The sequence below is a fragment of the Giraffa tippelskirchi genome, chromosome 5 (genome assembly GCF_054371585.1).
Source record: "Giraffa tippelskirchi isolate mGirTip1 chromosome 5, T2T-mGirTip1v1.2.pri, whole genome shotgun sequence".
Classification (NCBI taxonomy): Eukaryota; Metazoa; Chordata; class Mammalia; order Artiodactyla; family Giraffidae; genus Giraffa; species Giraffa tippelskirchi.
The window spans coordinates 98,055,079-98,082,719 of record NC_137279.1 but is presented as its reverse complement, the minus strand read 5'-3'; the positions used below and the strand labels follow the sequence as shown (position 1 = coordinate 98,082,719).

The following is a 27,641-nucleotide window of genomic DNA, read 5'->3' as shown; positions in this document are numbered from 1 at the left end:
GACATTAAACCTGCACTTCATTATCTCAGCCTGGGTCCCTAAGTAAACAAACAACTTAACCCAAATATGTTATATGCTTATACTTACAAGTCACTTCATTAAAAAAAAAGCTATTTGGACTAATTTATAAGTCGATTATGAGTACCTACTGTATGAGACACTGAGTCAGACAACAGAAGAGGTTGTAAACAAGACTGATTTTGACCCTCAAAGAAGTTGCAAATACCAACTTGGGCAGAATACCAAAGAAGTCCTTTAAAGAACATGAACAGGATCTACAGAAATTGAGAAAAGGGATGGATTGGGAGTTTGGGATTAGCAGATGACAAACTATTACATACAGAATGGATAAACAAAGTCCTACTGTATAGTGCGGGGAATGACATTCAATACGTTGTGATAATCCATAATAGAAAAGAACATAAGCATATATATATTTACAACTGAATCACTTTGCTGTACAGCAGATGTTAACACACTATCATCTATACTTCAATAATTTTTTTTAAAAAGCACGTAAATCGTCCCCATAGGCTTTGAAAAGCGTTGATGGTCCCCACCATCAATGACAAAAACCAAAATCGAATAAAGAGTGGAGCAGTGATGTCTCATTTTCTATTTATTTTCGAAAATCTTCTTTCCCGACTTCGCGCTGTCCTTTAGTTCCTGGCGAATGGTAGGTGGAGATGGTAATCAACTGGTAAGTAAGGTGCCTAAATGAACTTGCAAACTCCTGCCCCATCCTCTTCTAAGCCCCTACCAAGAAATGACTGTTGACAGCTTTGCTCTAGGATCCGTACATTCAGGCTGTAGCGGGAAACCAGTCCGTCCGGCACAAGAGCTCAATTCACGCGCAAACCCTGCAACGTCCCAGACATCTTCACCCGAGGGTATGATCGCGAAACATGGTTTTCCTAAAAACAACCAAAAGACAGCGGGACAGATGGGCAGAATCCGATTTCACCAGGTTCTTGGCGCCAAAACAAACTATCGGGTCCGTCCCCTGCCGGAACTATACGACACGTAATCGACAATCCTCCGCCTCGCTAAATAGTCCTGTCTAAAACGTCTCGAATACACATTATTTTACCTCAAAAGGCCTTCCGAGGATAGACAGTGACCTCTGGGGCGCATCACCGTCCTGTTCGAATACAAATACTGGTTTTCCGATCATTTTCTCTTCATAGATTCCTCCGCCAGAAATTATATTCGCCGAGTCTTCACTTCCGGGTCCGCCATTTTGCTGCCTCCATTTCTTCACGAGGGGGGGTTAAAGGCCCCCAAAATATGCATAAGTGAAAGGGCCAAAAAGTAACCGTCATTGACAGAGAGTCTTAACTAGAAAAGGAAACAGGACCAAACTGGCGGGCTCGGTGAAAGCACAGCCGGCAGCGTCCCGGACGAGGAGGTGAGGGGGAAGAAGAGATGCGTGGGCTCGAGGGGGCGTCAGAGTTGGAAGGGAGACTGCCGCAAAAAGTTGCGCCGCTTCCCAGCTCGGCCCCGAACTTCTCGGTGCAGTCGGAGCGGCGCCCCCTCGCCAGAGCGGGGGCGGCTGGGGGAAGGAGAGGAAGGGGATGCTGCTGGGAGGAAGGGGAGGGGACTGGGAGGTGAAGAAGGGGGTGGGTGTAAGACCTGGGGCTGGGGAGCTGGACCGAAGGAAGCCAAGGCCACAGAGGTGACCACTAGGGGGCAGCGCGGCGCGCGGGCCGGGGGCTGCCCTCGAGGCTGAGACCCTGGCTCCCTGTCCCTAGTTGACCCTTCTTGCAGAAAGACTGAACATCGCTGTAATAGAGGAGAAAAAGGATTCCCTAACTCTCTCATCACAGGAATAGCCTAAAGATTATTAATGAGCTCAGTAATCGGAGCAAGAGCAGTGAGGGCTCCGCCTCCAGTTCTTGCACAGTTGTTTGTACAGCTGGCGGAGCAGTGGGGACGTGTGCAATAGAAAAAGGTCGTCAGATCATGGACTCTTCAATTCCATTTCTCCTTCCCGTTAGCATTCTCCTTTTCTCACAGATATTCTTGAGCCCGCAGACATCATCCCATTCTTCTTTCCCTTTCCAGAACGACCTTTCTCATCTCTCTTTTTAAAACATCTATGGAAAAGGACATTCTATGATTTACCTTCAGGAACTTAACATTTTTGGCCATCTGAGACCGTATTTTCATTGTACCGTTTGATCCACCCAGTCCACAAGAGATGTTCTTAAGCATCTATGTTCATATATGCTTTGATAACAGTGAAAGAAGTGCCATACCTAAATTTTTGTATCAACAAGTGAAATTACTCTCTTGTAATAGAGTACGTTGTTGTGAAGAGCTCAAGCACTTCATCAGTTATTAAAACACACTTATTGAACATTCTTGTGTGTTCGTTTGGGAGGGGAAGTGGATGCTGTTATTTTACTCATCTCCAAAATCCTGGGAGGCAAGTTAGATCAGTAGGGGAAGTGGAGGTACATTCACTAAGGGAGAATGTTTTCCTTTTGTTTTTAGTAATCAAGGGAGCTGAGAAGTGTCTAGACTGTCTCTTATCCTTAGGCTGCATCTCTCATCTAGTGGTATATGGGAGAATGACACATAGTCCCCCCAAAATACCATTATTTTTTAAATACATTTTACGTTTAACTTAAAAGCAAAGAGTGAGAATAAGGGGAGAAAAGAACCTTGAACACATACCTAGGAAACTTTTTTTTTCTATCAAATGATTAATGCAACAGCCTATTCACATTCTGACCCCAAAGTTTAACTACAATTTATAATAAGAAATAAGGTTTTTGGTGGCCTGTTTAAACAATGGGATGAAACATTTGGGTCACTTGTCATTTAGAGGTACTGTCATTTACAGACTCATAAATATGATTAAAGAAAAGTGAGAAAATTGACATGTATATGAAGGCAGACTTAGTGGACAAAATTGATGGCTCAAAAATATTTTGTTAAGAGTTAAGGAGCTAAGGACACCAGTTGCAGTGGGATTAAAATCAGCTTAATTAAAGGATCTTGTTTTCCAGAAGTATCAGCTTCCCAGGAATGTGATGCAAACTAGGTATCTCCTTAAGCAGATACCTCAGCCTACAACTGAATATTTTTTTGTGGTAGAGAATAGAGCTGAAATTTCAATATTAGGAGAATTCAATCTGCTGCATGCCAACATTTCTCAACATCCCTGTGTAGGATGTTCTTTCCCTTTGTGACCAGTTATCATAGAGGTGTTTTGGGTTTTGTTTTGTTTTTCATTTTTTGAGGGGGAGGTGGGGGAATGTGCTGTGTGACTTGAGGCAGGATCTTAGTTGCCTGACCAGGGATTGAACCCAGCCCCGGCAGTGATAGTGTCAAGTCCTAACCACTGGACTGCCAGGGAATTCCTATAGAAGTGTTTAGGGCTTGGTGATACACTTTTTATATATAGATATAACACATTGGCAGGCACATTCTTAACCACTGGACCACCAGGGAAGTCCAGAGGAGTGTTTTAATAGCTTGTTCAGGTAATGGTGATTCTTCTTCTTCTATGTTACACAAAAACCCAGCAAGTGGCAATTTCTTAAAAGTTAGTTGCAATGAAGAATCTGAAACCATGTCAATGAATGTTTTATACTTAATTACCTTAAAACCCATTGATCTGCTTTCACTTTGAATGACCCTTTTTACCTGAGCATAATTTGTGACATATATGGGTCATTTGAAAACTATTGGTTCACCAAATAATGCCCATCATCCAAATGTTGATGTATTTTATACAGTATTTAAAAATCACATTTATTAATATCACTACTAATTTTATCAGAAAAGTTTATAGGGACTTCCTTGGTGGTCCAGTGGTAGAGAATTTGCCTGTCAATACAGGAGACACGAGTTTGATTCCTGGTCCAGGAAGATTCCATATGCCACAGAGCAACTAAGACAAAAAAGTACAAGATGAAAGCAAGTAGATAATAAAAATCAGATTTATCAATAACAGCCATTTTCTCACTGGTTGGAAAATTTGTACTGCGTGGTGATTATATACCATTCAGACAATTCTGCATCGCATACAGAAACTTCTCATCCTGTGCAACTCTGAATTTATACCCAGGCCCGTTTCTAACTTACTTTACAACAACTGTTAACTTAAGTGGCCAGTTTGGTTGTTTTATAAGACAATCGCCATCATTTATTGCCTTTGATTTCATGTGTTTAACAGCAGCTTTTTTTTTTGGCTGTGCTGGGTCTTCATTGCTACGCTTGGGCTTTCTTCAGTTGTGCAAACGGGAGCTGCTCTTTGTTATGGTGCATGGGCTTCTCCTTGTGATGGCTTCTCCTGGGTGGCACAGGCTCCAGGGTGCTCCAGCCCACCGGTGGGCGGGCTTAGTTGCTCCCCAGCCCGTGAAATCTTCCCAGACCCAGAGACTGAACCCATGTCCCCTGTGTTGGCAGGCAGATTCTTATCCACTGCACCACCAGGGAAGTCCTCTTTTTCCTTACCCTAAATGACTGAGAGTTGACTGTATGCCTTTTAAAAGGAAGGAAAAAAGTTTCCTACTCAGATGCTTTTATTTTACTGTGAGCTTTCACAAAAATTTAATAATGCCCACATTATTAAATGAAAAACTGTAATGATTTTAGACATAACTGTACTTTTAAACAAAGTATATAATCTGGCCAAACTGATGACTTTAAAAAAACTCTAGGTGTTGCTGAGACATTCTGACAGCTACAGTGACATCTCTGTTCATTTTTGAAGAAGTGTCCTCCACGTACCCGAGTCTCAATATCCTTGGTTTGTCTATTCATTTTTTTTCGTGTAACACATTATTTCTACCATGGTTGTTTCAAAGGGATGCAATGCTGTTTTATTGAGTCCTTAAGCTAGAAAGGCAGCAATGTGTTTCATGTATTTTCAAAGTGTTTTACTGGAGATTGAAAGTGAGGGAACTACAGTTTAGGGCCTGAAACTTTGCAAATATCTGACAGTTTGTATTGAAGTAGAAAAGAAATGCCTTATCAGATAGTCCACTTGAGAAGTATCTTACATATATTCTAATACAAGAGGTCTTTTAAAAACATTTTTACAGGCATCATTCCTTGTGTTTGAGTTACAGCTTCCTGAAAATTTGTGTTCCTATGTATAAAGATGTCTTTGGTGGACTTAGGGAAGAGGTTGCTAGAAGCAGCAAGAAAAGGCCAAGATGATGAAGTGAGAACATTGATGGCAAATGGTGCCCCATTCACCACAGACTGGGTAAGCTTTCTTAATTATTCCCAGCATGTGCTGTTAGCAACCTTTTTCTTAAAGACTACATAGTCTGAATTGATTTCTCTTTATTGTCTTTGTACCTCAGTCTCCCTACAAGAGTTTCATTATCTTTGTCTCATCTGAATATATGGTTTTCTTTTTCTTTTAGTTTTCCAAATTGAAAGAATCTCCTGTGGATAGATAGGTGGTAATTGTAAGGTATTATATACTTGTAATTTTCTATAATGTTTTTTAGAGTATTTTCTAAAGGTTTACTTCTCTCTGGAGTGTGCTTGTTTTATAGGCTTCTGTAATTAGCTAGAAATTAAACAAAATCAGTGTACTAAGAGTATGTTTCTAAACTAATAAACTCCTGGTTTCCTTTTCTCTAAAATGTCCTCATTAATAAGGAATAGCCTAGCCTTTTTGTTTCCTTTTTCACTGTTAAAAAAACATTAAAGAGGAAGGTGTAATTTCATGAGTTCAAACAATCAGCTTGGAGAGCAGAGTGTCAGAAGATCCAGGTCTAGGTTATAACATGGGCTTGCTTAGTATTCATAGATTTTGTTAGCATTGCTTAATTTTAACAGTTCAATAAGCAGGTCCTCTATTCTGAGGTGATTAATTCATAACTTTAGAGGCAAACACTTCACAAAAAGGACAAAAGGAAACCCAGGAGATTAACATTTCTATAAATAGACTTGAAAAGAGCAATGTGAATTAAATCCAGTCAGGCAGAGAGACTGAATATATGAAAAGCAAAGAATAAATGAAATAGGTTTTAAATTAAAGAGCATAACACAAAGAAAGGGATAGATCTCTGACCTAAATGGATGCTCATAGATAACTCTGATAGTAACAAGATTTACTTTGAGATGATACAGACTTGTTTATTGCTATTGACACACTATTGCTAATCTTTTTTTTTTTTTGGCCCTTCATCTCATCAGTCTTTCTGCTTTGCTGTACTGTGGTAACAAACTTCTATTTCAACCAATTAGATTTGCACCCTAAATTTCACATGTCACTTTCTAGTTTTTGCCCTTTTCCCAAGAATTGTTTTGAGCCTGCCTATCCCCTCCTTTGTTTCTGACTCACCATGCTCTCTTCTATTTTTTTTAACCTTCTAAGCCCTGTTTAAAATCATACCCTTTATGGAATTTTACCTGTTAAGTCCACCTGACTTAAAGCCATTATACTTAGCACTTATTTAATTGATATTATGTATATTTGTCCATTAGTATATTAATTTTAGTTAAATCATTTCTTCAGTTTATCTGCCCAGCCAGATTCTCTCTCCAAGGACAGGAACCTAGGCTTCTCCTGTTCTTCATTTGTATCCCTCCAGTAATGATTTAGGACTGTGTACACAGTTGATATTAAATGAGTATTATTTCTTCACAGCTTGGAACATCACCCCTCCACCTTGCAGCCCAGTATGGTCATTATTCCACAGCAGAAGTGCTCCTTCGAGCAGGAGTTAGCAGGGATGCACGAACCAAAGTGGACAGGACCCCTTTGCACATGGCTGCAGCTGATGGACATGCACACATCGTGGAACTACTTGTTAGGGTAAAGCAAGAATAGTGGCGGGCCTATATTGTAAAAAAGACAAATAACCTTCCTATTTTCTAACTTAAACAGGCATTAGGAAACTAGGTTGGGAAAGATTAAATTTAAGACAGTTTATAGCATTGAGTTGTAGCTCTTTCAAGAGTCATCATGGCTATGAGTATTTTATTTTCTAATGTTTTGAAGGCTAAACAGACTATTGATTTTTCTTCATTCTTCTTCTGCAGGTGTTCTTTGCTCTTATGCCTGTTTTTTCAGACACTCAGCTCACTGTTAATAAATGCAACAAAAATCTGTTCTTTTCCCCTTCCTCTCCCATCTGTTATAATTTCCCAGTAATGCCCTTAAAAGACCCTCTTGTTTAAGACATTGTGTCTGTCAGCATGCAGGAGAATTTTAGACATATTTTTCCCTTTGATATTTCTTAAACGTTTCTAAACTTGAGTATGTGTAATCACTATGGAAATCCTCGGTATTTGGTGATGGGATATTGCACCTGTGCTACTATAACCAGTATCTCTTTGAAAAAAATTACTTTTTTATGACAGAATGGTGCAGATGTGAATGCCAAGGACATGCTGAAGATGACAGCTTTGCACTGGGCCACGGAGCACCACCATCGAGATGTTGTAGAGCTGCTTATCAAATATGGAGCTGATGTCCATGCTTTCAGCAAGTTTGATAAATCTGCTTTCGACATAGCCCTGGAAAAGAACAATGCTGAGATTCTGGTCATCCTTCAGGTCCTGTTCTTTTTATACCACCACAGTATACTTTAGCTGAAGTTAAGGATTTTTTGTAGGAGCTGAATCAAAACTGAATTTTCTGTATCTTATCAGTACTTTCATTATGTCTCAATCTTGTGATTGTCATTAGTATATTAAAAAAAAAAATTCTATAAAGCCCTGAATTATCCATGGTGATTGAAGAGTAATGTTGTGACCAATACAAAACTAAGATTTATGTGGCTTTAGAATGTTTTTTTCCTCCATGAAAATTTCCCTTTTTAATTAAGCTTGACTTGGGATAATATGAAAAGCCTCTTTGTGTTTTATGAACATACATCAACTGATGTGAGATAGAACAAAGCTCTAAAGCATATTGAGTCGTAAGGAAACAATCTCAGAATTAAAAATCAGCTGTGATGCTATCATCCATTGATTTCTTAAGCCAGTATGTGTATATCAGGAAATAACAGGATGAGAGATACAAAATTTAATAGGGCATAGCCCTGTCCTTGGAGTGTTTACAGCATAATGAAGGTAAAGATAATATATAAAGCAGTACAATACTACACTGATTTAACACTATGGTGATAAACAGATACCTAGTAGGTGTTACGGGAGGGAGTTTTGATCATGCTTAAGGCAAAGATCAAAGTATATATAGACTCTGAACTGAGTTTTGAAGGAGCATTAGGCAGAGATGTGAGAAAATGATATTCTAGGCTAGAAAAAGCAAATCAAAGACACAGAGGTGTGAAAGGGCATGGAATGATCAGGAAAGAGTAAGTATTAATAGTTCTGTGCCTAGAGATTGGTCAAGAGAAGCAAAGTTTGGGAATGGCAGGAGCCAAGACTTGAAAGGCTGAGTTGTGAACATAGGGGTATTACATGGCATGCAAGAGTGTGGACTGTTTTGTGGTGTTCCAATAGAAGGTTTTAACTATAGGATTGATATGAGAAGATTTTTTAAAAAGGTGATTGTTTGGAGTGTGGTACACAGACTTGAGAGAGAAGACAATGCTAAAGAACCGTAAAGTAGTAGTGGTAGTGTTAGTTGCTCAGTCGTGTCCGACTCTTTGTGACCCCACAGACTGTAGCCCACCAGGCTCCTCTGTCTCCAGGATTTTCCAGGCAAGAATACTGGAGTGGATTGCCATTCCCTTCTCCAGAGGATCTTCCAGATCCAGGAATCAAATCTGGGTCTCCTGCATTGCAGGCAGATTCTTTACTGTCTAGTGACTTTCATTAGGCCAGGCAAGAGTCAGTGAGCACTAGAATTAAGGAAGTGACAATGGAGGGTAGAAGGGGCAGGTTCAAGAAGGAATTTTACAGTAACCAAAGAATGGATAATCTGCTTCAGTTGACACTCGTAGCAAAGGGATAGTTGTGTGTTAAAAAAAAAAAAATAGCCATGTCTGCTGTATTTTCAGTGGTTTGTTTTTTTCTGATGTATGATTCCCTATAGACTGGTTACCCACTTCAGCTTTCAATTCCTTGTTTAGAGTGAGCACTGTTATAATTCGACTTTTTAAAGTAGTAATCATGTTTGTAGAAAACTACTTATGAAAATAAAAAAATAAATAAAATAAAGATAAGCATCTTTATTCCAAAATTGTGCAGATATCCCTGAAAGCAAAAATGCAGTGTATGGAACTAGCCTTTAAAATCTGGCACTCATTTATTTGTTTGTGATATATTCTCTTAGGGATTTCTTCAGTGGCAGAATGGAATAAGTAGTTGGACAAAACTCTGGAGAATATTGTTCTCTGTAGATTCTCTGCAGGGATCTTCAGCTAGCACCTTGTCTTGTACATAATTGATCACAGAATATTAGTGCTAGAAATTCCTTTTTAGGCTACCCCTTTTATTTTTCAAATTAAAAACCAGTGTCTAGAAAGGTTAAGTGAATTGTCTAAAAGTTTTTGCAAATATACACCTTTTAAAATTTTTTTTAAGGTAGCAATAATAGGGAAAGCAACCTAAGCTCTCTGTTGCCCTGGTCTGAGAGAAAAACAGTGTTAATGAGAACTCGGAGGTCCCTAGGATATTGTGTGCCTGAACTAGTTCTGCTTGACAGAGCGTTGGGGGGGGAGGGGGCATGGCTGTTCAGTAACTGTATAACTGAGGCTAGTTAGTAAGTGTTCTTACTTTGAAATATCTTGTTTTATTTTATAGGAAGCAATGCAGAACCAGGTGAATGCTAATCCTGAGAGAGCCAACCCTGTGACTATGGCTACCCCATTCATCTTCACGTCAGGAGAAGTCGTCAACCTCGCAAGCCTTGTTTCTTCAGCCAGCACCAAGACAACCTCAGGTAATGTTCTGATAATGTGACATTTATTTTATAGTTAAAATGAACCGAATTCCAGTTTTTTTTAATAAGATGAATAGATACTCTGTCTGATATCCTCTCCTTTATTAAAATATTACCCAAATGGAAGATTTATAATAGATTTTAAAGCTAATGCTTTATTCTTTCTGGAAGAAGGGAAGATCATACTTTAGGATTATACATAAATGCTTAACTGTGTTAAAAGTAAAATATTCTACAGATTAATCTGTTGAAGGGTTATATCTGACCCCAGAATGAAAGTATAAGGTGGTTTAATATGGTACTGCTAAGGAAATTGGTTAAATATTTATAGTCTAAATCAGTAACAAATAAGACAAAATAAACATAAATGGTTGTTGGATGCTGGTATAAAAAAGGTAGGTGTGATTATTTGACTAAAGTTTAAGAGTCCTAATTTGTTCTTGAGAACATATAAGACAACAAAATAGCAAAGAAAAGCACTTGGTGTTGCTCTTTTGACACCTGTATGTTTTTGTTTTAATTTACTTATTTTTGGCTGCTCTGGGTCTTTGTTGCTGCTCAGGCTTTCTCTAGTTGTGGCAAGTGGGGGCTACTCTTAGTTGGGTGCACAGGCTTCTCATTGTGGTGGTTTCTCTTACTGGGGAGCACAGGCTCTAGGTGTGCGGGCTTCAGTAATTGCTGCATGTGGGCTCAGTAGTTGCAGCTCATGGGCTCTAGAGCATTAGCTTAGTAGGCTTTGTTGCTCTGCAACATGTGGGATACTCCCAGACTCAGGATCGAACCCGCGTCCCCTGCATTGGCAGGCAGAGTCTTATCTACTGTACCACCAGTACACAGTACACAGTATTTGTTTTAAATAAAAATAAAATATTTATCTAGAAGGGAGCAAATCTACTTTTGCTCTATAGCAGAAACTAGTACAACATTGTAAATCATCTATAATAAATTTTTTTAAATAAAAAGTTGCAAATCAAGTTTATTTTCAACATCTCCTTACAGATACTTGTTTTACAATGAGAGAAATTATGTCCTCATTTAAATAAATGTTCCCACTGACCCTTGGTTTTTTTTTCTGTTTCCGATTTTCATTTAAAAATTGCAACTGTATTCATAGTTGTTTGTAAATTATCAGAGGAAGATCTTGACTGATGTATTATTATTGAGAGGCAGTATAAACTAGAAAGAATAGATACACATTATACAAAGGTTTTTGCATTCCAGAACTACTTTCAAATACTGATTTATTAATTGACCAAGATACCTGACCTTAGAAATACTATTATTGGAGTATAATAATCTACTTTATGAGGTTGTGGTGAGACTGAGATTTTGTATTTCAGTACCCATTTTATAGCATGGCTTCAGTAATAGCTAATGTTGAATGAAAATGTAACTTCTCAGTGAAGGTTGACTCTCTCATGCCCACAAGGGGGCAGTAGTGCCTTTCATTTTATAACCTATCAACTGTCATTTAAAATTGCTATGCTTTAGTTTTCAGCTGGATGATTCAAAAAGATTAGCTTAAATATATGTATATATGTAATCAGAATATTCACAGCCATTTGTATTTGTTGTGGTTCAGGCCACACTGATTTGAGCAAGTGTTTTTTTAATTCAAAAGTTTTTAGAAGCCAATAAAGTAATATGTTTACAACATGGGCTAGAATTAAGTCTTTAGTCTAAGTACTGAAATTCTCCAGACTCTTGTCTGAAATGATAAGCAAAGTTGAAGGCATTCAGCATAAAGATTCTTAGCCTTGGTTCCTGTGGACCTATATCATGCTTGCATATTGCTTCTGGTAAACCTACTCCTTTTTTCTCTTCCGTATGTTAACAGCAGCAAATTGAAATTGCTGAACCGTCACATAATTAGAGCTGATGTCTCCAGTGTCATCCTACTCATGAAGCAGTTCTACCTAGCTGTTTCCCTTTAGGGGATTGGCCTATCAGTGCAGATAAAAGAAAGGAGAAAAGTACTAAGTCAAATTCAGGTTGTGTTGTTGAACTGGGTTTAAGGATTTTCTTTTCCTGAATGGTGGAGAAGCCCTCTTGTTTCCCATCATCCAACAATATTTTTAGGAATTAACTGAAAATGGGCTTCCCTGGTGGTCCAGTGATTAAAAATCTGCCTTGCAATGCAAGCGACACCGGTTCAGGAAGATCCTACCTGCTGTGGAGCAACTGAGCCTGTGCACCACAACTACTGAGCCAATGCTTTTGAGCCCAGGAGTCACAACTACTGAGCCCACACGTTTAGCACCTATACTTCGCAACAAGAAAAACCACCACAGTAAGAAGCCTGTGCGCTTCAACAAAGAGTAGCTCCCGCTTTCTGCAACTGGAGAAAAGCCCGAACACAGCAACAAAGACTCACCACAGCCAAAAATGAAATAAATATATAAATCTTTTCTTTTTTTTTTTAAGAATTAACTGTAAGTATCCTAAGGTTGTCATTTTGGTGGATATTTTTGATACCAAAATCCAAACTGTAAAGATTGCTTTCAGTCTTCCATTTGTGACTAAAGATATCAGTTATCCTCAGTGCCACCATCAAACTGCAGTGATTGGAAAAGGCAGACTAACTTAAATATTAATCAGGGCAAAACAGAGTTATGAAGATAAATTTCCTTTTTCTGTAGAATCGTAAGATGCACTCCAAAGTCAAGTGCGAATTGCCTTGTGTTGGTTCCTAAAGAGTACAGGCTTTGGAATATGACAGTTAGGTTCTGATCTGGGCTCTTGACATTCGCTAGCTGCATGACCCTGGGCAAATTACTTAATTTTTCTGAATCTTAGTGACTAAACCACCACCACCAGTTTTCACTGACTTGTGAGATTGCCTATCCAACCATAGCACACGCCCCTAAATCCTGATCTGAAGAGTTTATTTATATAAGCCACATTCTGAGTAGGTAACAAGTTGTCACTAACAATGTCATTTTCCTTCCAAAACAACAGTCATGCACATTTGACTTTATTTGATGGGGATCTTGTCTTAAAATGAAGCAATTAGCATTATTTAGCAATAAAGTACTTTATTTTCCCAGAACTCTCTGGGATAAGTCTAAAGAGATCATTTGCATCATCTCTTTTCAGTTTCAGCTTTTCAATTTAGTATTCTGTCTGTCAGAATACTAAACCTAATTTTTCACAAATGTTCTTTCTTCATCTTGTTATTGAAGAGAAGTTGGGTGAGTCATTATGTTTGAATCAGAGGGAGAACAAACACCCTTACCTCGAAAGCATCATGTGCTAAAAAGTATATAATGCCTTTCTCATGAAGCAGTTCTACCCAAGTAGTCTCCTTTAGCTTGGTGGCCTACCTGATTGTCCTACTTGAACTTTTAACAGCCTTGTTTGTGTGTTTGTCTGTGTGTGTTTTAACTGTGATAAAATAATAGCAGTGTATTTTTTATTGTTAGTGACTTACTGTCACATATATTCCAATCTCCATGAGGGATGTATCTAAAAATTGTCTGTTCCTTGTTTGTTTCATTTGTGAGTTCTTGTGTCAGCACTTGGTATGATAGTCTGAATGATAAGAAAAACATGAACTAAGCAGAAAAATTAGAGTATAAGCTATAGCTAATCTTGCTCTTACAAGGTCATTAGATTGACACAAGCTTTTTCTAGAGGTCATGCACTATGTTCCACTAAGACCATTTGGTTCCTTGAGTATGAGAGAATTAAAATAAGGATATCATTATTTTTTCCACCCTTATCTCCACTCCCACAGTCATCATCCAAAAGCTTTGAAAGTATTTTACAGATAATTGACTTTTTTTTTAAGTTATAATATTGGGAAAACAAAAAGTAAGAGTACATTTAGGGCTTCCCTGGTGGTTCAGGAGTAAAGGGTCTGCCTGCCAGTGCAGGAGATACGGGTTTGTACATGCCGCAGAGTAAGCCCGTGCCCATCTAATTGAGCCTGTGCTCTTGAGCCCAGGAATTGCAACTGTGGAAGCCCTCATGCCCTAGAGCCCATGCTCCACAACAAAAGAAGCCACCACAATGAGAAGCCCATGCCCCACAACTAGAGAGTAGCCCCTGCTCCCTGAAACCAGAAAAAAGCCTATGTAGCAATGAAGACCCAGCACAGCCAAAATAAATAAAATTAACTAATTTTTTTTTTTAAAAAAGAAGATAAGTGTATCAGTCCATTTCATTCAGGAGACAAAATTATGTGTGGTATAGTTTAATTATACATAATTTTATTATACATATGTGATAAATACTTATATATATATACAGTAAATATATATTATAAATACATAATTTATAAACTTAATTTCAAAAGACTTGTTAGTAACAATGGATAACTATTAAGAGGTGACGAGAACTCTAAAGAATATAGGAATAGCCAGTATGGGAAGCAGCCATTTCTATGTGATAAAACTTAATCTCCTGCCAGATGACAGGAAATATTTATAGGATCCAGCTTCAATATCACAAGGCACGGCAAAGAAGGGTGGATTTGGAGCTGAGCGGCAATTAATTTGCAACTGGTACAATAAGTTATCTCTGAAATTATAGTGAAAGATTTGGAGAAATGCAGTGCATATTATAAAAGTTGGATTTATGCAAAACTGTTGAGTAATACTTTTGGTTCATAAAATTAGGCATGCCTGTTGCCAGATCTAATGCACTTCCCTCTTGGAACTTAGCTGTAAGTATATCACATTGATAGAGGAAAAGGTTATGAACGAAGTTTTCTTTAAATAGCACATCATGACATAACTAAACTAAGTAATTGTTATTTTTTAGCATCAATTAATTGTACTATCCTTTGACATTCAAAATGTGAAACTTCAGGTTTTTAACTGTCCTTGCCCTTGAGGTCAGTTCTAGTCTTCTCACCTCTCTAGCTTGTGAATAGAAGAGGCATGACTGACTAAAGCCCAGGAGGGGCCTATTCCCTCACCACTGCCTAGCTTGGGGTGAGGCATACTCTGTATGCTTACTGCCTGCTGCCAAGAAGAGCTCTGTATAGCCAGCCTTGGGAGTGGGTGGCACTCTTGGTGTGTTAGCTGCTGATGCTCAGCTTTGACAGTGCCAAGAGAATGATCAGATGAAGAGAATGTAATGGCCCTATACCAAGCATATTATCTTAATCCACTTTAAAGGGAAAACTTTAAACCTTAAGAGTTTTAACACCATGATAATCGGTTTATATAAGTTTGTATTAGAAACCAAGATTAAGGAAAAGCTGAGATTTTGATTTAATAAGCCATTTTAGTTTATCTCTATTTATTCTCTCCACTGGACTTCATTTGCCTTTTTTACCAAAATAGGTGACCCCCATGCCTCAACAGTACACTTCTCAAATTCTACCACCTCAGTGCTGGCCACCCTTGCAGCTCTTGCTGAGGCATCAGCCCCCCTCTCCAACTCACACAGAGCCACAGGTAGGTAAGGGATATCTGCTGAGTGAATCACCATTTCTTCTTTTGTTTTCAACTCTCCAGCAGATTTAATTTGCATGAAGTGTTAAAGAATTATGGTTAGAGACAACTAGGATAAAGGGATGTAGAGTCACTGAGCATCAGAATGAAAAATCACTAAGTGATACAATCAGTCAGCTGAATAATGTCAGAGAATGAGTAAGTTAGTCCTTTGTAGTCTTGCAGCTTCAAGTTTGTTTTCACTGACTCAAGTTACATTAGATTGAAATGTTTAGTCTTATATAGCAGAGTTTTAGAAATACTCTATGTAGTGTTTTGACTGACACTATCATAGAATGATTCAAAATAGCAGCCTAGATATCTTGTATTAAAGCATCAAAATACACTGGACTGCTACCTCTCTCATTGTTACATCTTGTGTACCCCAGGTTGGCGTTCTTAATTTCACTGGAGATGTTATTTTGGCATTCCCAGTGGATTTGTGGAGATAAATCCTGTATAGTGCCCTTCTGATTTTAAAACACAAAGGTTTCAGGTCCCTTAGCCAGAGCTAGTGGCCTCCACGGAAAAGATTTAAGACTTCATATAGGTAGGAGGCAAATAGTCATAGATAGGGGTAAATAGTCATCTAGGAATATTTCTGGAGCCCTCTGGCAATCTGCTTCATCATAAATGAAAGCAGATTGTTGATTTCTTTCTGCCATAGACATTTGGATGCTGAGAACATTCCTTCAATTCTATTTTTCCAACTGGTAGCAATCATAAAGATCTCTACTCAGATGTGTATGAGTGAGCAGCATGGCAGAGGAAAAAGCAACGTATTAAACTTGTGCTTGTTAATTCTTCTAATTTGCTCTTTGATGTTGGATAAATCATTTGACTTCTTCACATCTGTCTCCTCATCTCTGACATGGTAGTTGGATTAGATTATCTATCAAGGCCTTTTCAGCTCCAGCATTTAACTGTTCTTTGCTTCTAAGAGGTGTGAATGCTCTATTTCCATTGAACTGCCTGAATGCATCTCATATGGATAGTCCCTACCCTACTTATTTCAGACTTCTCCTTGTGACTCTTTAGAAACAGAAATTTCATAGTAGTAGGAGCTGTTTCCCCTAACAGTTACTGGGGATATTGATTAACCAAAGTGAAAATCTTTATTCAACGTGATACATGTAAAGTTCTTATTAATAGAAAGGTACCTGGCACACAGTAAGTAGTGTTCGTTGCTATTAATGTTATTGTTGATCAGTCAGATGGGAGAAGCCACCTACTGTTTTTGTCTATCAAATTTCTTCAGTGTTTTGACTTCTTGACATGTTATTTTGTTAATTCTCTATTAAATGCCTTTATTTCTTATAGAAATAGGTCTACTCTAATTTATAGTTATTTTTCTAGGCTCTATAGATTTATTTAGACTTTCAAGATACTTCCTGAAAAAGGAGTCCCAAGATCAAGTATGTTGGGGAAACTCAGCATATCTTTATTTTCTTTTTTTTTTTTTTTTTCTTATTTTCTATTAGAGAGTCACAATGCTCATTTGTCTATTAGGGTCTCTGATACTTACTACAAAATAAAAACAAAAATTTAAGCATATTTAAACAAACATTTTGAAAATGTATTTGTACATAGAGCCTGTCTTTAGTGAAAGCTAACATGTCAGTGAAAACATTTTAGAAAATACTGTTCTAATGCATTTCAAGTTTTTCTATTCCTGATATTATCAATTTCAAGGAGGCTGAAATTACTCCTATCTTTTTAAGCTGTAATTTTATATTTACTTTTGTCATCTCTAGCTAATTCGGAAGAAATCATAGAGGGAAATTCTGTTGATTCATCAATCCAGCAAGTGGTGGGGAGTGGAGGCCAGAGGGTCATCACCATAGTGACCGATGGAGTCCCTCTGGGCAATATCCAAACTGCAATCCCTCCTGGAGGCATTGGCCAGCCATTTATTGTGACTGTGCAAGATGGACAGCAAGGTGAGTTGTCCCATGTGGACAGTTGTTTATTGAAAGATATTTTAGACACTTAACACACCTCTAAAAACGAAGCATTAGGGCAAGCTAGGGGGAAATGGGAGAATGCCAGATGCTAGATGGGGCAAAGAAGCTCTGGAAAAGAAAAAAAAAAACCGAAACCAGTCAAATTCTTCTAATATATATAAAATATGTGAGTAGAACCAATAATCTGATAGAAAAAATAGCAAGTATTGCAAACTAGTAGTTCACAGAAAATACTGATGGTTCTTAAAAATAGGAAAATTTATTTCATTTATAGCAGGAGAAGTATAAATACTGCACCAATATACCATTAAAGCACTATGCTGTCAAGGGTATGGGGAAACAGGCACTCTTATAAATCACTGGTGAGAGTGTGAATGCATCCTCTGAAGAGCAAATTGTCAATATGTATCAGTATTGAAGCTGCACATACCTTCTGGTTAAAAAGTTATTTTTCTATGAATTTATATTCACACACACAGAAATGATCTATATACTAAGTTATTTGTTACAGTATTATTTGTAATCATCAGATTAAAAGGAACCTAAGTAGAAGTCATTAAGGAACTGGATAAATAAATTATGGTATACCCCACTCATGCAGTGGGATATTATGCACCTATTAAAAACAATGAGGAGGATTCTTATATACCAGTATGGTCTGATCTCCAAAATACCTTAAGTGACAAGAGCAAGATGCAGGCAGTGTGTAGAGTATGCTACATTGTATTTTTTAAAGGGATAAATTTATATGTATATTTGCTAATATATTTGTAGACTTAGACTATCTCTGGAAGAACATTCAGAAATAACATTTAACATTGGTTCCCTTCTGGCAGGGCACCTGGGCAGCTAGAGATGGATGAGAAGCTTTTCAGTGTATATGCTTTTATAACTTTTAATCTTTGAACCATCTGAATGTATTAGTTATTAAAAAATACTTAAGTAAAATTTTTTTGAAAAAAAGAGAAACTAACATTACAACTTCATTCCTCAGAAATACTAGAGGTTGAAAAAGGAGGGTTGGTATCATTGCCTTTTGTGTCATCAGCAATTTGAGTTGGCCTAAATAATTATGAGGATGTTATAATTTTTAAATTATTTGAATTGATAATGGGAAGAAAGAGTAGGAATTAAACCTTTATAATCCAAGTTTTTGTATCATAAGTTCTTGGAATTTTATTTGGAAATATACTGCTGCTGTTTTTGTGGACATTATCATTTAAAGTTTGGGGGAGCTCACTGAGTAGGTGAGAGACTACTTGTAATGGAATTAAGTAAATGAGAATGGAGTTTTTGGGTTTTTCTGCTTTTTTAAGATCGGAGTTGTTTTAAGGGAAAAAAATAAAATTTAAGGTCCTTTGGCTTGCGGGATCTTAGTTCCCTGACCAGGGATTGAACCCATGCCCCTTGCATTGGGAGTGTAGAGTTTTAACCACCAGACCACTGGGAAAGTCCTAGGGGGAAAAAAGTTTTTTTGAGGTTTTGCCTGGATAAACTGCACACTTTTTACAGATGCATTTAACCAGGCTCAAAGAAGAAAAGCCAAAGTTTTGTGAATTAACTGTAAGAAATTTTAAATTCCGGACAAAACTTCCATTTCCACTTAGCAGATATCTAAGCTGCTTTCTACTGCTATCAATTGATGCTATCAATTTTTGCTTTAAACAAAAATCAAAATGCATCCTAAAACCTAAATATAATTTTAACTTTTTATTTTGAGATAATTGTACATATAATTGTACATAATAATTCATGTACAGTTGTAAGAAATAGAAAGATCCCATATATCTATCACTCAGTTTCCCCCAGTGATAACATTTTGTATAATAGTACAAATATTTTGTACTATTTTTGTACTATTTTGTGCGTGTGTGCTAAGTTGCTTCAGTTGTAATTCAGCTCCTTGCGACTACACGGACTGTAGCCCGCCATGCTCCTCTGTCCATGGGATTCTTCAGGCAAGAAAACTGGTGTGGGTTGCCATTCCCTTCTCCAGGGGATCTTCCAGATCCAGGGATTGAACCCATGTCGCTTATGTTTGCTGCACTGGCAGGCGGGTTCTTTACCACTAGTGTCACTTTGGGAAGCCTACTGTACTATTTTGTATAATATACAAATAGTGCAATATTATAGACAGGAAATTGACCTTGGTACAATCCACCAACCTTACTGAGATTTTTTTTTGCAGTTTTCTCTGCCTTCATTTGTGAGTTTGTGTTCTGTGCAATTTACTGTATGAGCACCACCACAGTTGAGATAGAAAGCAGTTCCATCACAGGGATTCCTTGTGCTACTCCATATCTACAGCCACATTCCTAACCATTGGCAACCACTAATTCATCTGTTCTCTATCATTATACTTTTGTCATTTCAAGAATGTTATAGAAATAGAATCATATAGTATATAGCTTTTTGCAGTAGGGTTTTTTTCCTCAGCATAATTCCCTTTAGGTCTATCTAAGTTGATGTTTGTATCAGTAGTTTACTTCTTTTTATTGCTGAGTAGTATTCCATGGTATGGATGTACCATAGTTTACTTAATCACTTAACTACTTGTCTCCAGCTTTTGGCTATATATAAATAAAGCTGTTATGATTGTACACATCATGTACAGGCTTTATAGGAACATAAATTTTCAGTTTTCTGGGGTAAATGTCCAAAAGTACAATTTCTGGGTCATATGGTAAATACATGTTCAGTTTTGTAAAAAAAAAAAATTTTTTTCCTACAGTGACTATACCATTTTACATTTTCACCAGCAATTTATGAATAATCCAGTTTCTCCACATTCTTGCCAGAATTGGGTGTTGGGTGTTATCACTATTTTTAAAATTTTAGCCATTCTGATAGGTGTGCAGTACATTTTGTGTGTTGTGTGCATATGTGTTGACCCTTTTCTCACTTATCTATGAGAAGAGAAATAGTTAAATTAGATATAGCTGATGGTAAACTGCTTTCATGAAAGTTTTCTTAAAATTCTTATTTAAGACATTAGGCCTACTTTAGATAAGTTATTCCTACAGAATTGTAAGCTAAGTGGTCACAGCTTCTGATCTGTAGTCAGACACTTTTATATAAAAGCTTCAGACTTGGGTCTTAACTGCATGGCTTCCAAATCTGCAAATCATTGCCCTTCCTTTCTGAAGCCGTCTTTATTTTTCTGTTTTTAAAAAATGTGTATTTGGCTCTGGGTCTTAGTTGCGGCACATAGGGTCTTCATTACATCATGCAAGATATTTAGTTGTGGTGCATGAACTCTAGCTGTAGCGTGCAGGCTTAGTAATTGTGACATGCAGGCTCCAGAGCACACAGGCTTCAGTTGTTGCCACATGTGGGCTTAGTTGCTCCAGGTCATATGGGATCTTAGTTTTCCTGAAGAGAGCTCAAACCTGCATCCCCTGCATTGCAAGACGGATTCTTGACCCCCAGGGAAACCCCTCTGAAGTCTTCTTAGTGCCTCTAATCCTTTCGGTTTCTCTCTACAAAGCCATGCCTTACCTATTGATTCTAAAATCTGAAGAGATATGAACAGTAAGATATCAGAGAATATGTTTTAGTTTGTTTTCTGATTCAAAGTAAGCAAAATCTCTTTGTGTTACTATGTATTCATCACCTCCAATTGGTGTCCTTTGGCTTATAGTTCTAACTGTACCTGCTGGTCAGGTTGCAGAGGAGACTGTCATTGAAGAAGAGGCAGAAGAAGCAGAGAAATTGCCACTGACTAAGAAACCAAGGATAGAAGAGATGACAAATAGTGTGGAAGAAAGCAAGGTAATGTTTTTAGCAGTGGTGGAGAGAAGGCAAAGACTCAAAAGCCAGACTTCTCAAGGCCTGAACCCTTCTATTTTGTCTGCTCTTAGGAATCCTTACCTGTGTGGTTTACTTTTACAGGAAGGCACTGAAAGAGAACTACTTCAGCAGCAACTCCAGGAGGCTAATCGAAGAGCCCAGGAATACCGACACCAGCTCCTAAAGAAAGAGCAGGAGGCGGAACAGTACCGCCTCAAACTAGAGGCCATGGCCCGACAACAGCCCAATGGAGTTGATTTTGCCATGGTTGAAGAGGTGGCTGAGGTAGATGCTGTAGTAGTCACAGAGGGGGAGATGGAAGAGAGAGAGACAGAAGTGACTGGGGCAGTAGGGACCACAGAGCCTCATACTGGAGTTTCCATGGAAACTGTTTCAACTTAATGTGTAAGGGCCACAACTTGTACTGTGTCCATCTTTTTCCTCTTAAAAAAAAAAATAGGACAAACATTGTGTAAAAATTAAGACTGTCCTAAAGAAGAAAATTATAGCAGGGTACAATGCTATAGGCTACAGCTGGGGTTCAGGAAAGCTCTCTATGCAACTGGAAAATTCGAAGCCAAATTTAGGGAACACATCTTCTGAGGGACCAAAAGAATAAGGACCAGATTTCTCAGCTCACATCATTGCTTGAAGCATAGAGGTAAAAGAAAGGTGGATGTTATGGACTGATTGTTTTTTAAATAACTGACTTTCTATCAGAAGATTTTGAAATAATATTTCTAATATGGACATGCCCAGAGCCTTTAATAGTTGTACCATCAAGTGACCTGAAACTTTGCCTTAGATTTATGATGTGTACCCATTAGGGAAGAAACCTAATTGGGAGGCGGGATTAGATGCAAGCTTTGGGGAAGACAAAGAAATATATTCTGCTTCCAAAGGAACAGGCAAGCACTCTCCACTATCCTGAGTTAATTTCACTGAAAAGAAATCACCTAAGTAAATTTGCATTGTGTGTCCATAGCCCAGATGTCAGTTTAAGAAACTAAAATAGAATTTTTAAAAACTGGAAAGAAAACTTGTTGATGTGGGAGAAGTTTATATAGATCCCAAATTCTCCAGCTGCACCTCTGCAATGCTGGAATGTGGCCAGAAAAGAGGTTCATGGGAGTAGGAAACAGTCTGGTCTCGAGATACCAACTTTGCTTTGGCTAGATTTTATGAAATTGCAATGAGGAGGGTAGTCTGTTGTCAGAACAACTTGCTTCCAAACATTTATTTATGTAATATCAAGCTTTAATATCAACTTTTTAACTTTATAAAATTTTGTTGAGTTTGCTAAGTGTGCCTTTCTGTGGAACTTACATGGTTTCCACTCACATGCAAGAAAAGACAGGAGGAGAGATGAAGGCTGAGGATGTTGTATAGTTTTTATCCATCTGATTTGGGATGAGTACACTGTTCTGTTTTCTTAAGGTCGGGTCTTGTGTGGAGTTTTTGTGCTTTACGGTTGCTCAGTGTGTGTTGGCAGAGGGGTAAGGACAACCAGTGCCATAACGTAAGGAACCAAAGATTCTGGCCAGATACTTTGTTACCTTACTCTCTTCTCTCCCACCATGCCTGCTCCTTTTGCCTAGACACTTTAGAAAGTGTTTCATTGCTGGGATTTCTTGGAGTTTTTTTAAAAAGAATGGGAATATGGGTGGAGAGAGAGGTTGTGGAGAGGTCATCATCCTGGACTTGGCTTTGTTACAAATTAGAAGCAGCCAGAGGGAGATGTGAAGGACAGGGAAGCCTGGTGTACTGCAGTCGACAGGGTCGCAAAGAGTCAGACATGACTGAGCAGACTGAATAAGAGGGAGATGTGCCAAGTAAACAGCTGAATGACTGTTTAGAATAAGGTTTTCTTAATTGGCGATCAGGGGGAAAACATGTATTTTTAATTTGGAATAAGATGTAACAGTTAACAGGGTTCTATTTACCTTGATTAGTGAAGTAATTTGCTGCAGTTTTCCAGAGGTGCAGAATCATTTAGGGCTCAAAATAGACTGTAAACATAACTCCCCAAACCAAATTTAACAAAAAGAATTGGCTATTAGAGGCTTACAGACAAAAATATCAGTTTTGAAATGAATCTTGGCTATCAGCCACCTTAGCTAGGTTTTCTCCATGGACCAAGTACTGAGCACTTTCCAGATGATCAGAGATTAGTCTGCACCACTGGGGATGGTGGAGAAATGCAGTGGAGCAGCCTAGGTAAGGGTGAGTGTAAAATGGTGGTATCTTCTGTCAAGTTGTCCTGTTTCTATTTGCAATGTTTTTTCTTTTTCTGAGTCCCTTTGTGAATCAGGTGCTAACAGTAAGCTGCTATTGTGTTCCATTTCAGAGCTTTAGCTTAACTATAGAGGGACCAAGTGTTACTTTAGATGTGTTTTATGTGTGTTCTTGGTGTATATATTGACTTTAGTTCCTTGTTTTTTGGTTTGTTTGTTTGTTTTTCTTTCCTGTTAAGGGGGTGGAGGTTAACTCTGCAGAAAATATCTAGGTCCAACCAGCTTACTCTCTAAAGTAGCTTCTGGTGGAGGTTGATTCCATCCAGCACTCCCTTCTGAGTATACAGAGCCCCTACTGTTTGAAGGAACTGTTAGAGGTTCTTATTCTTTTTCTGTAAAAGCCTATCATCCCACTCAGAAGAATATCTAATATAGCCCAAGTCATTTTTGATGATGGGGTCTCTGAGATAGGGAGTTTAAGGAGGGGTTGGGTTAGGGAGAGAGAGAAGGGCAATGTTTAGAAAGGGGTGGGTACTAAAAGGGCATTTGTTTTTATTTACCTGGAATAGACCATTTAGCATCCCAGAGAAGGGAAATAGGATTTGATCTCTAGTTGTATTGCCATAGAGAGAATGGTAGGTCAGGGTCTCTTGAAGTAGTTAATATTAATGACATTATTGGCAGTACCATTATATGATTTTGCATATTTTTTGGATCAACCTTGGAAGTTGGGGAAATGTTGCTTGATTTTCTGGGTTTGGGGAATCCAACTGGCCTATTGGCAAGGTTGGATTACAGAGACTCAAATAACAGACAGGTGGTTCAGAGATGGTTCTTGAGCAGGAAAAACCTGAAACCTAGGATGAGTGCCTATTTTAAAATAAAGCTGCTTTAATAGTATCAGTATTAATATAGAAATTTTAGACTCTACATTTACATTATGATTTTAAGCTTCCCCCTAGAAAAGAGAAAGAAATAAATATTTCTGTTCTTGTTCCCAGCTTCAGGGAAATTACTTACAAATGTATAGATGGACATTCCCTTCCTATCACTACCTCTGTGGGATCTCTTAATTATAATGCCATAGTTGAGGTCTCTTACTTGAAATATGAGAGAACTTGGCTTTAGGTTTTCTGTATTTTGAACTCAGCACCTTAAAAGATTTTCTTTTTTCTCTGTCATATCTGTTTCATTATTTTTGGCTTTGCCTCGCCCTCTTTTTCAGCCTTAGCATTGCTTTAAGATTCTTGTGTCTGCTCAGTAATACTAGAAATCTGTGGCATACAAAATGACTTTCCTTTCTTTATATTGCTGTAAAAGAAATGAATTTACCAGAAGGCTCTCCAGTTGAAGTTAGATATTTTGTGACCAGTGCATTTTTTTAAACACTGCTTTGCTGCATGTATATTATTGTGTATGTTTATAAATACATATGAATTTTCCCACTTTTCTCTTTGTTTTGAGGTACAATTCTAAAAAGTACCTGGTAAAAGCTAGAAATATTTTTTATTTCATTAAACACTTTAAAGAGGGTTTCTTTCAATTCATTAAAGGGACTGAGGAAGAAAAAGCATTACTTTGGCCCTTTTCTGAGAGGCACATTCAACAGGCAGTAATGAGAAACTTGAGGAGTAAGGCCCTAGGGAGAGCCAGTACCTAGCTTTGCAGAGATTTCTTTAGCATATAGTGTGATGACATCATGTAAACTGAAAGCTTCAGAGCAGAGTCGGGGGTAGAACTGGAGCTGCCTTTCCACAGAGCAAGCCTCCTTTCCACTCCTGTGGCAGCTGTTTTGACTGACATTTGCATAATTTCTTATGCTTCTGAATACGAAAGAAACTCTAGATAAAAGTCCGTGGCAGAAGGAGCAGACATTCTATACATCTGCTTTTCCAGTTTAGACACTTCATCCTTCTAAGAAAAGATCATTTTGAGAAATTTCTGTGGCTCTCTCCTAACAAACAACATGGATCCCCAGAACTAGAAGACTTGAGGCATATAGAAAACTATTCCCAGAAGTTTAATCCTGAATGGCAGTTAGTTTTTGTCCAGATTTATTGGAGAATGGCCTCCTATTCTCTGCTCCTTGTGTAGACACCTCTGTATGGCCAGAAAAGGAGCTTCAGAATGGAATACAAGCCAAGCATACCTATGTGCTGCTCTAAGCTCTTATCTATTTCCATTTTATGTTATGTTTTCCCCTTCTGAGTTAGTATTCTATTTCCTGTGCCAACATATTTACCAAGAGACAGGAGCAAAAAGGATGTGAATTCAATTTAAGTAGCTTTGAACCTCTGGTACTGCCTTTTTTGTTTTTTTAAGCCTCTCTTAAGATTAGGAGGGGGGGTGATATCCCTAGATTCTACTACAGAGCAGTTTGGCTTGTTAATGGCAGGAAATTGTGATTCCCTGTCTCTCTCTCCTCCCCTTCCCCTCTAACTACTTCTGCTTCTGTGACCCCCTTGTTCTTCTCTCATTGAGTCTTTCCCAGGCACTGGAACTTAATTAGTAGGTCATTTCTAATCTGTGGGCCTTGTCTTTCCTCTTTCTATTCCCTGCCTTCCCTACCACATATTTTCTGTTTATTAAGTGGTTTATTCTTAATTCTGAGAATTGATCTAGGTCATGCTCTATATCCTGTGCTTCCTCATTGGTTTCAGGCATCTTATTCTATCAGCAGTAATAATAACAGCTCCCTTCTCTGGCTTTGCCCTGTGTACTGTCCTTCTGCCAAGGCCACTTGTGTTAGGCCAGAGAAAGGGTAGGTGGGGTGCTTAGCTTCTCAAAACAGCTTCAATTTTACAAGTTGTCTGACAGCTTTATGTACAGTATATTTTAGGAAAACAAATCTACTTCTCTTTTATTTAGGATTTTAATAAAATAGAGTTTGAATCTGTTGAGCAAGTTCGTGTGTGTGTGTGAGCATTTATGTGTATGTACACCTATACAAATCTATATTATATATATAATTTTTGTACTATCATTTAAAATAAAAAGATATTTCTTAATAAAATGTCAAAGTCTTACCATTTCAAGTGTCACTGAAATTTTTTCCATCTCCTGGGCAAAAATTTTATCTGTTCCCTGATCCCAGATAAACCTTAAGACCAAGTTGTCCCCATCCAGCTGGACTAATGAGAATGGAACAGTGGGAGGGTGTTTTGTTTGTTTTTTTTAGGGGGAGGGCAGTGTCTTCTTTCCCCTGTTGAGGTCTCTTCTACCCATTCACATTCTCTACCTTTTTCTTATCTAGCCACTAGCTGGTAGTCTTAACAGGCAGAGCAAGTTGAGGTAAGAACAGAAGTGAGAATGGAGAGAGGTTTTGACTGGCTTATTAATTTATATCTTCTTCCCTTCTTGATGACTCCCATCCCTAAAAGCAAACAGCCAAGAGAGGAGAAGAGTAGCTGAAGGAAATGATTCTGTGTCTTGTGTGGGAGTAAAGTCAATGCCAAGATATTTGGGGAGGGGGTGGGTGGACATAAGGCCCAGGGAGGCTGGGACAGTTGATTTGCTCTGCTGACTTCTAAGCTACTCTTGGTTAATAAGGTGCTTGTTGTTATCTCAGTCCAATTCAACACACATTTACTAAGTAAATATGAGTAGCAGTCTGGTTGTGGTACAATCCCCATTGATAGCCAGGCTTGAAGGGATTGGTCTGGCTGGCTACTAAGGTGTCCCCATCAAGTATATGTGAAAGTCACTCAGTCATGTCCGACTCTTTGTGACCCCATGGACTATACAGTCCATGGAATTCTCCAGGCCAGAATACTGGAGTGGGTAGCCTTTCCCTTCTCCAGGGGATCTTCCCAACCCAGGGATTGAACCCAGGTCTTTCACATTGCAAGCAGATTCTTTACCAGCTGAGTCACCAGGGAAAGCCAAGAATACTGGAGTGGGTAACCTATCCCTTCTCCAGGGGATCTTCCCGACCCAGGAACTGAACCGGGGTCTCCTACATTACAGGTGGATTCTTTACAAGCTGAGCTACCAGTGTATGGTGTTCTCAAAAGCTGCTCCATTGGCAGTAAAGATGCCTTTCTTAAATAAAGGAGGGTAATACCAAAATCAAGGACATTTAAGTATCAGTATTCAACATTAGAATCTCCAGGTAAGCTCTCAAAGTCAATATTTAGGAAACTGAACACTTACCATGTATTAGGCTGCATGTGGATAATTGCTTTTTGGTAAATAATACTGTGTACATATTAACTATAAGGTACATCTGACAGGTACCTCATAAATGGATATATGGTCTTTGCGGTGATGAAAGAAAAACAAATTTAAAAAAGCTTTGAAAAGCAAAGAACTGAAAGTGTTGTTGAATCTCTCTCTAAAAGTGAGCCCTCTGCTCCAAGATCAGTAGGTAGAAAATACAAGAGAA

The 27,641-nt window shown here is 38.2% G+C and overlaps 1 protein-coding gene and 1 long non-coding RNA gene across 5 annotated transcripts; one reads left to right on the top strand and one right to left on the bottom strand.

The window, feature by feature from the left end:
* Positions 1-178: 178 nt before the first annotated feature.
* LOC145505476 (uncharacterized) lies at positions 179-1,544 on the bottom strand. Its single transcript, XR_014053061.1, has 2 exons — positions 1,091-1,544; positions 179-914 (listed from the first exon to the last, which is right to left on the bottom strand). It is a non-coding gene; the product is annotated as an uncharacterized LOC145505476 (long non-coding RNA).
* On the top strand, positions 1,235-26,286 carry GABPB2 (GA binding protein transcription factor subunit beta 2). 4 transcript variants are annotated; one of them, XM_081487662.1, is made up of 10 exons: positions 1,235-1,408; positions 5,085-5,224; positions 5,388-5,437; positions 6,623-6,790; positions 7,339-7,533; positions 9,691-9,829; positions 15,121-15,234; positions 17,025-17,210; positions 20,875-21,005; positions 21,126-24,702. In XM_081487662.1, exons 4-10 carry the CDS (start codon positions 6,743-6,745, stop codon positions 21,423-21,425), a joined length of 1,113 nt encoding a protein of 370 aa, XP_081343788.1. In that variant the 5' UTR covers positions 1,235-1,408; positions 5,085-5,224; positions 5,388-5,437; positions 6,623-6,742; the 3' UTR covers positions 21,426-24,702. The 4 variants fall into 4 exon arrangements, with proteins under 4 accessions (XP_081343788.1, XP_081343784.1, XP_081343786.1 ...); XM_081487658.1 differs by lacking the exon at positions 5,388-5,437 and having other exon boundaries at positions 21,126-26,286; XM_081487660.1 differs by lacking the exons at positions 5,388-5,437; positions 15,121-15,234 and having other exon boundaries at positions 21,126-26,286.
* The last annotated feature ends 1,355 nt before the right edge of the window (positions 26,287-27,641 follow it).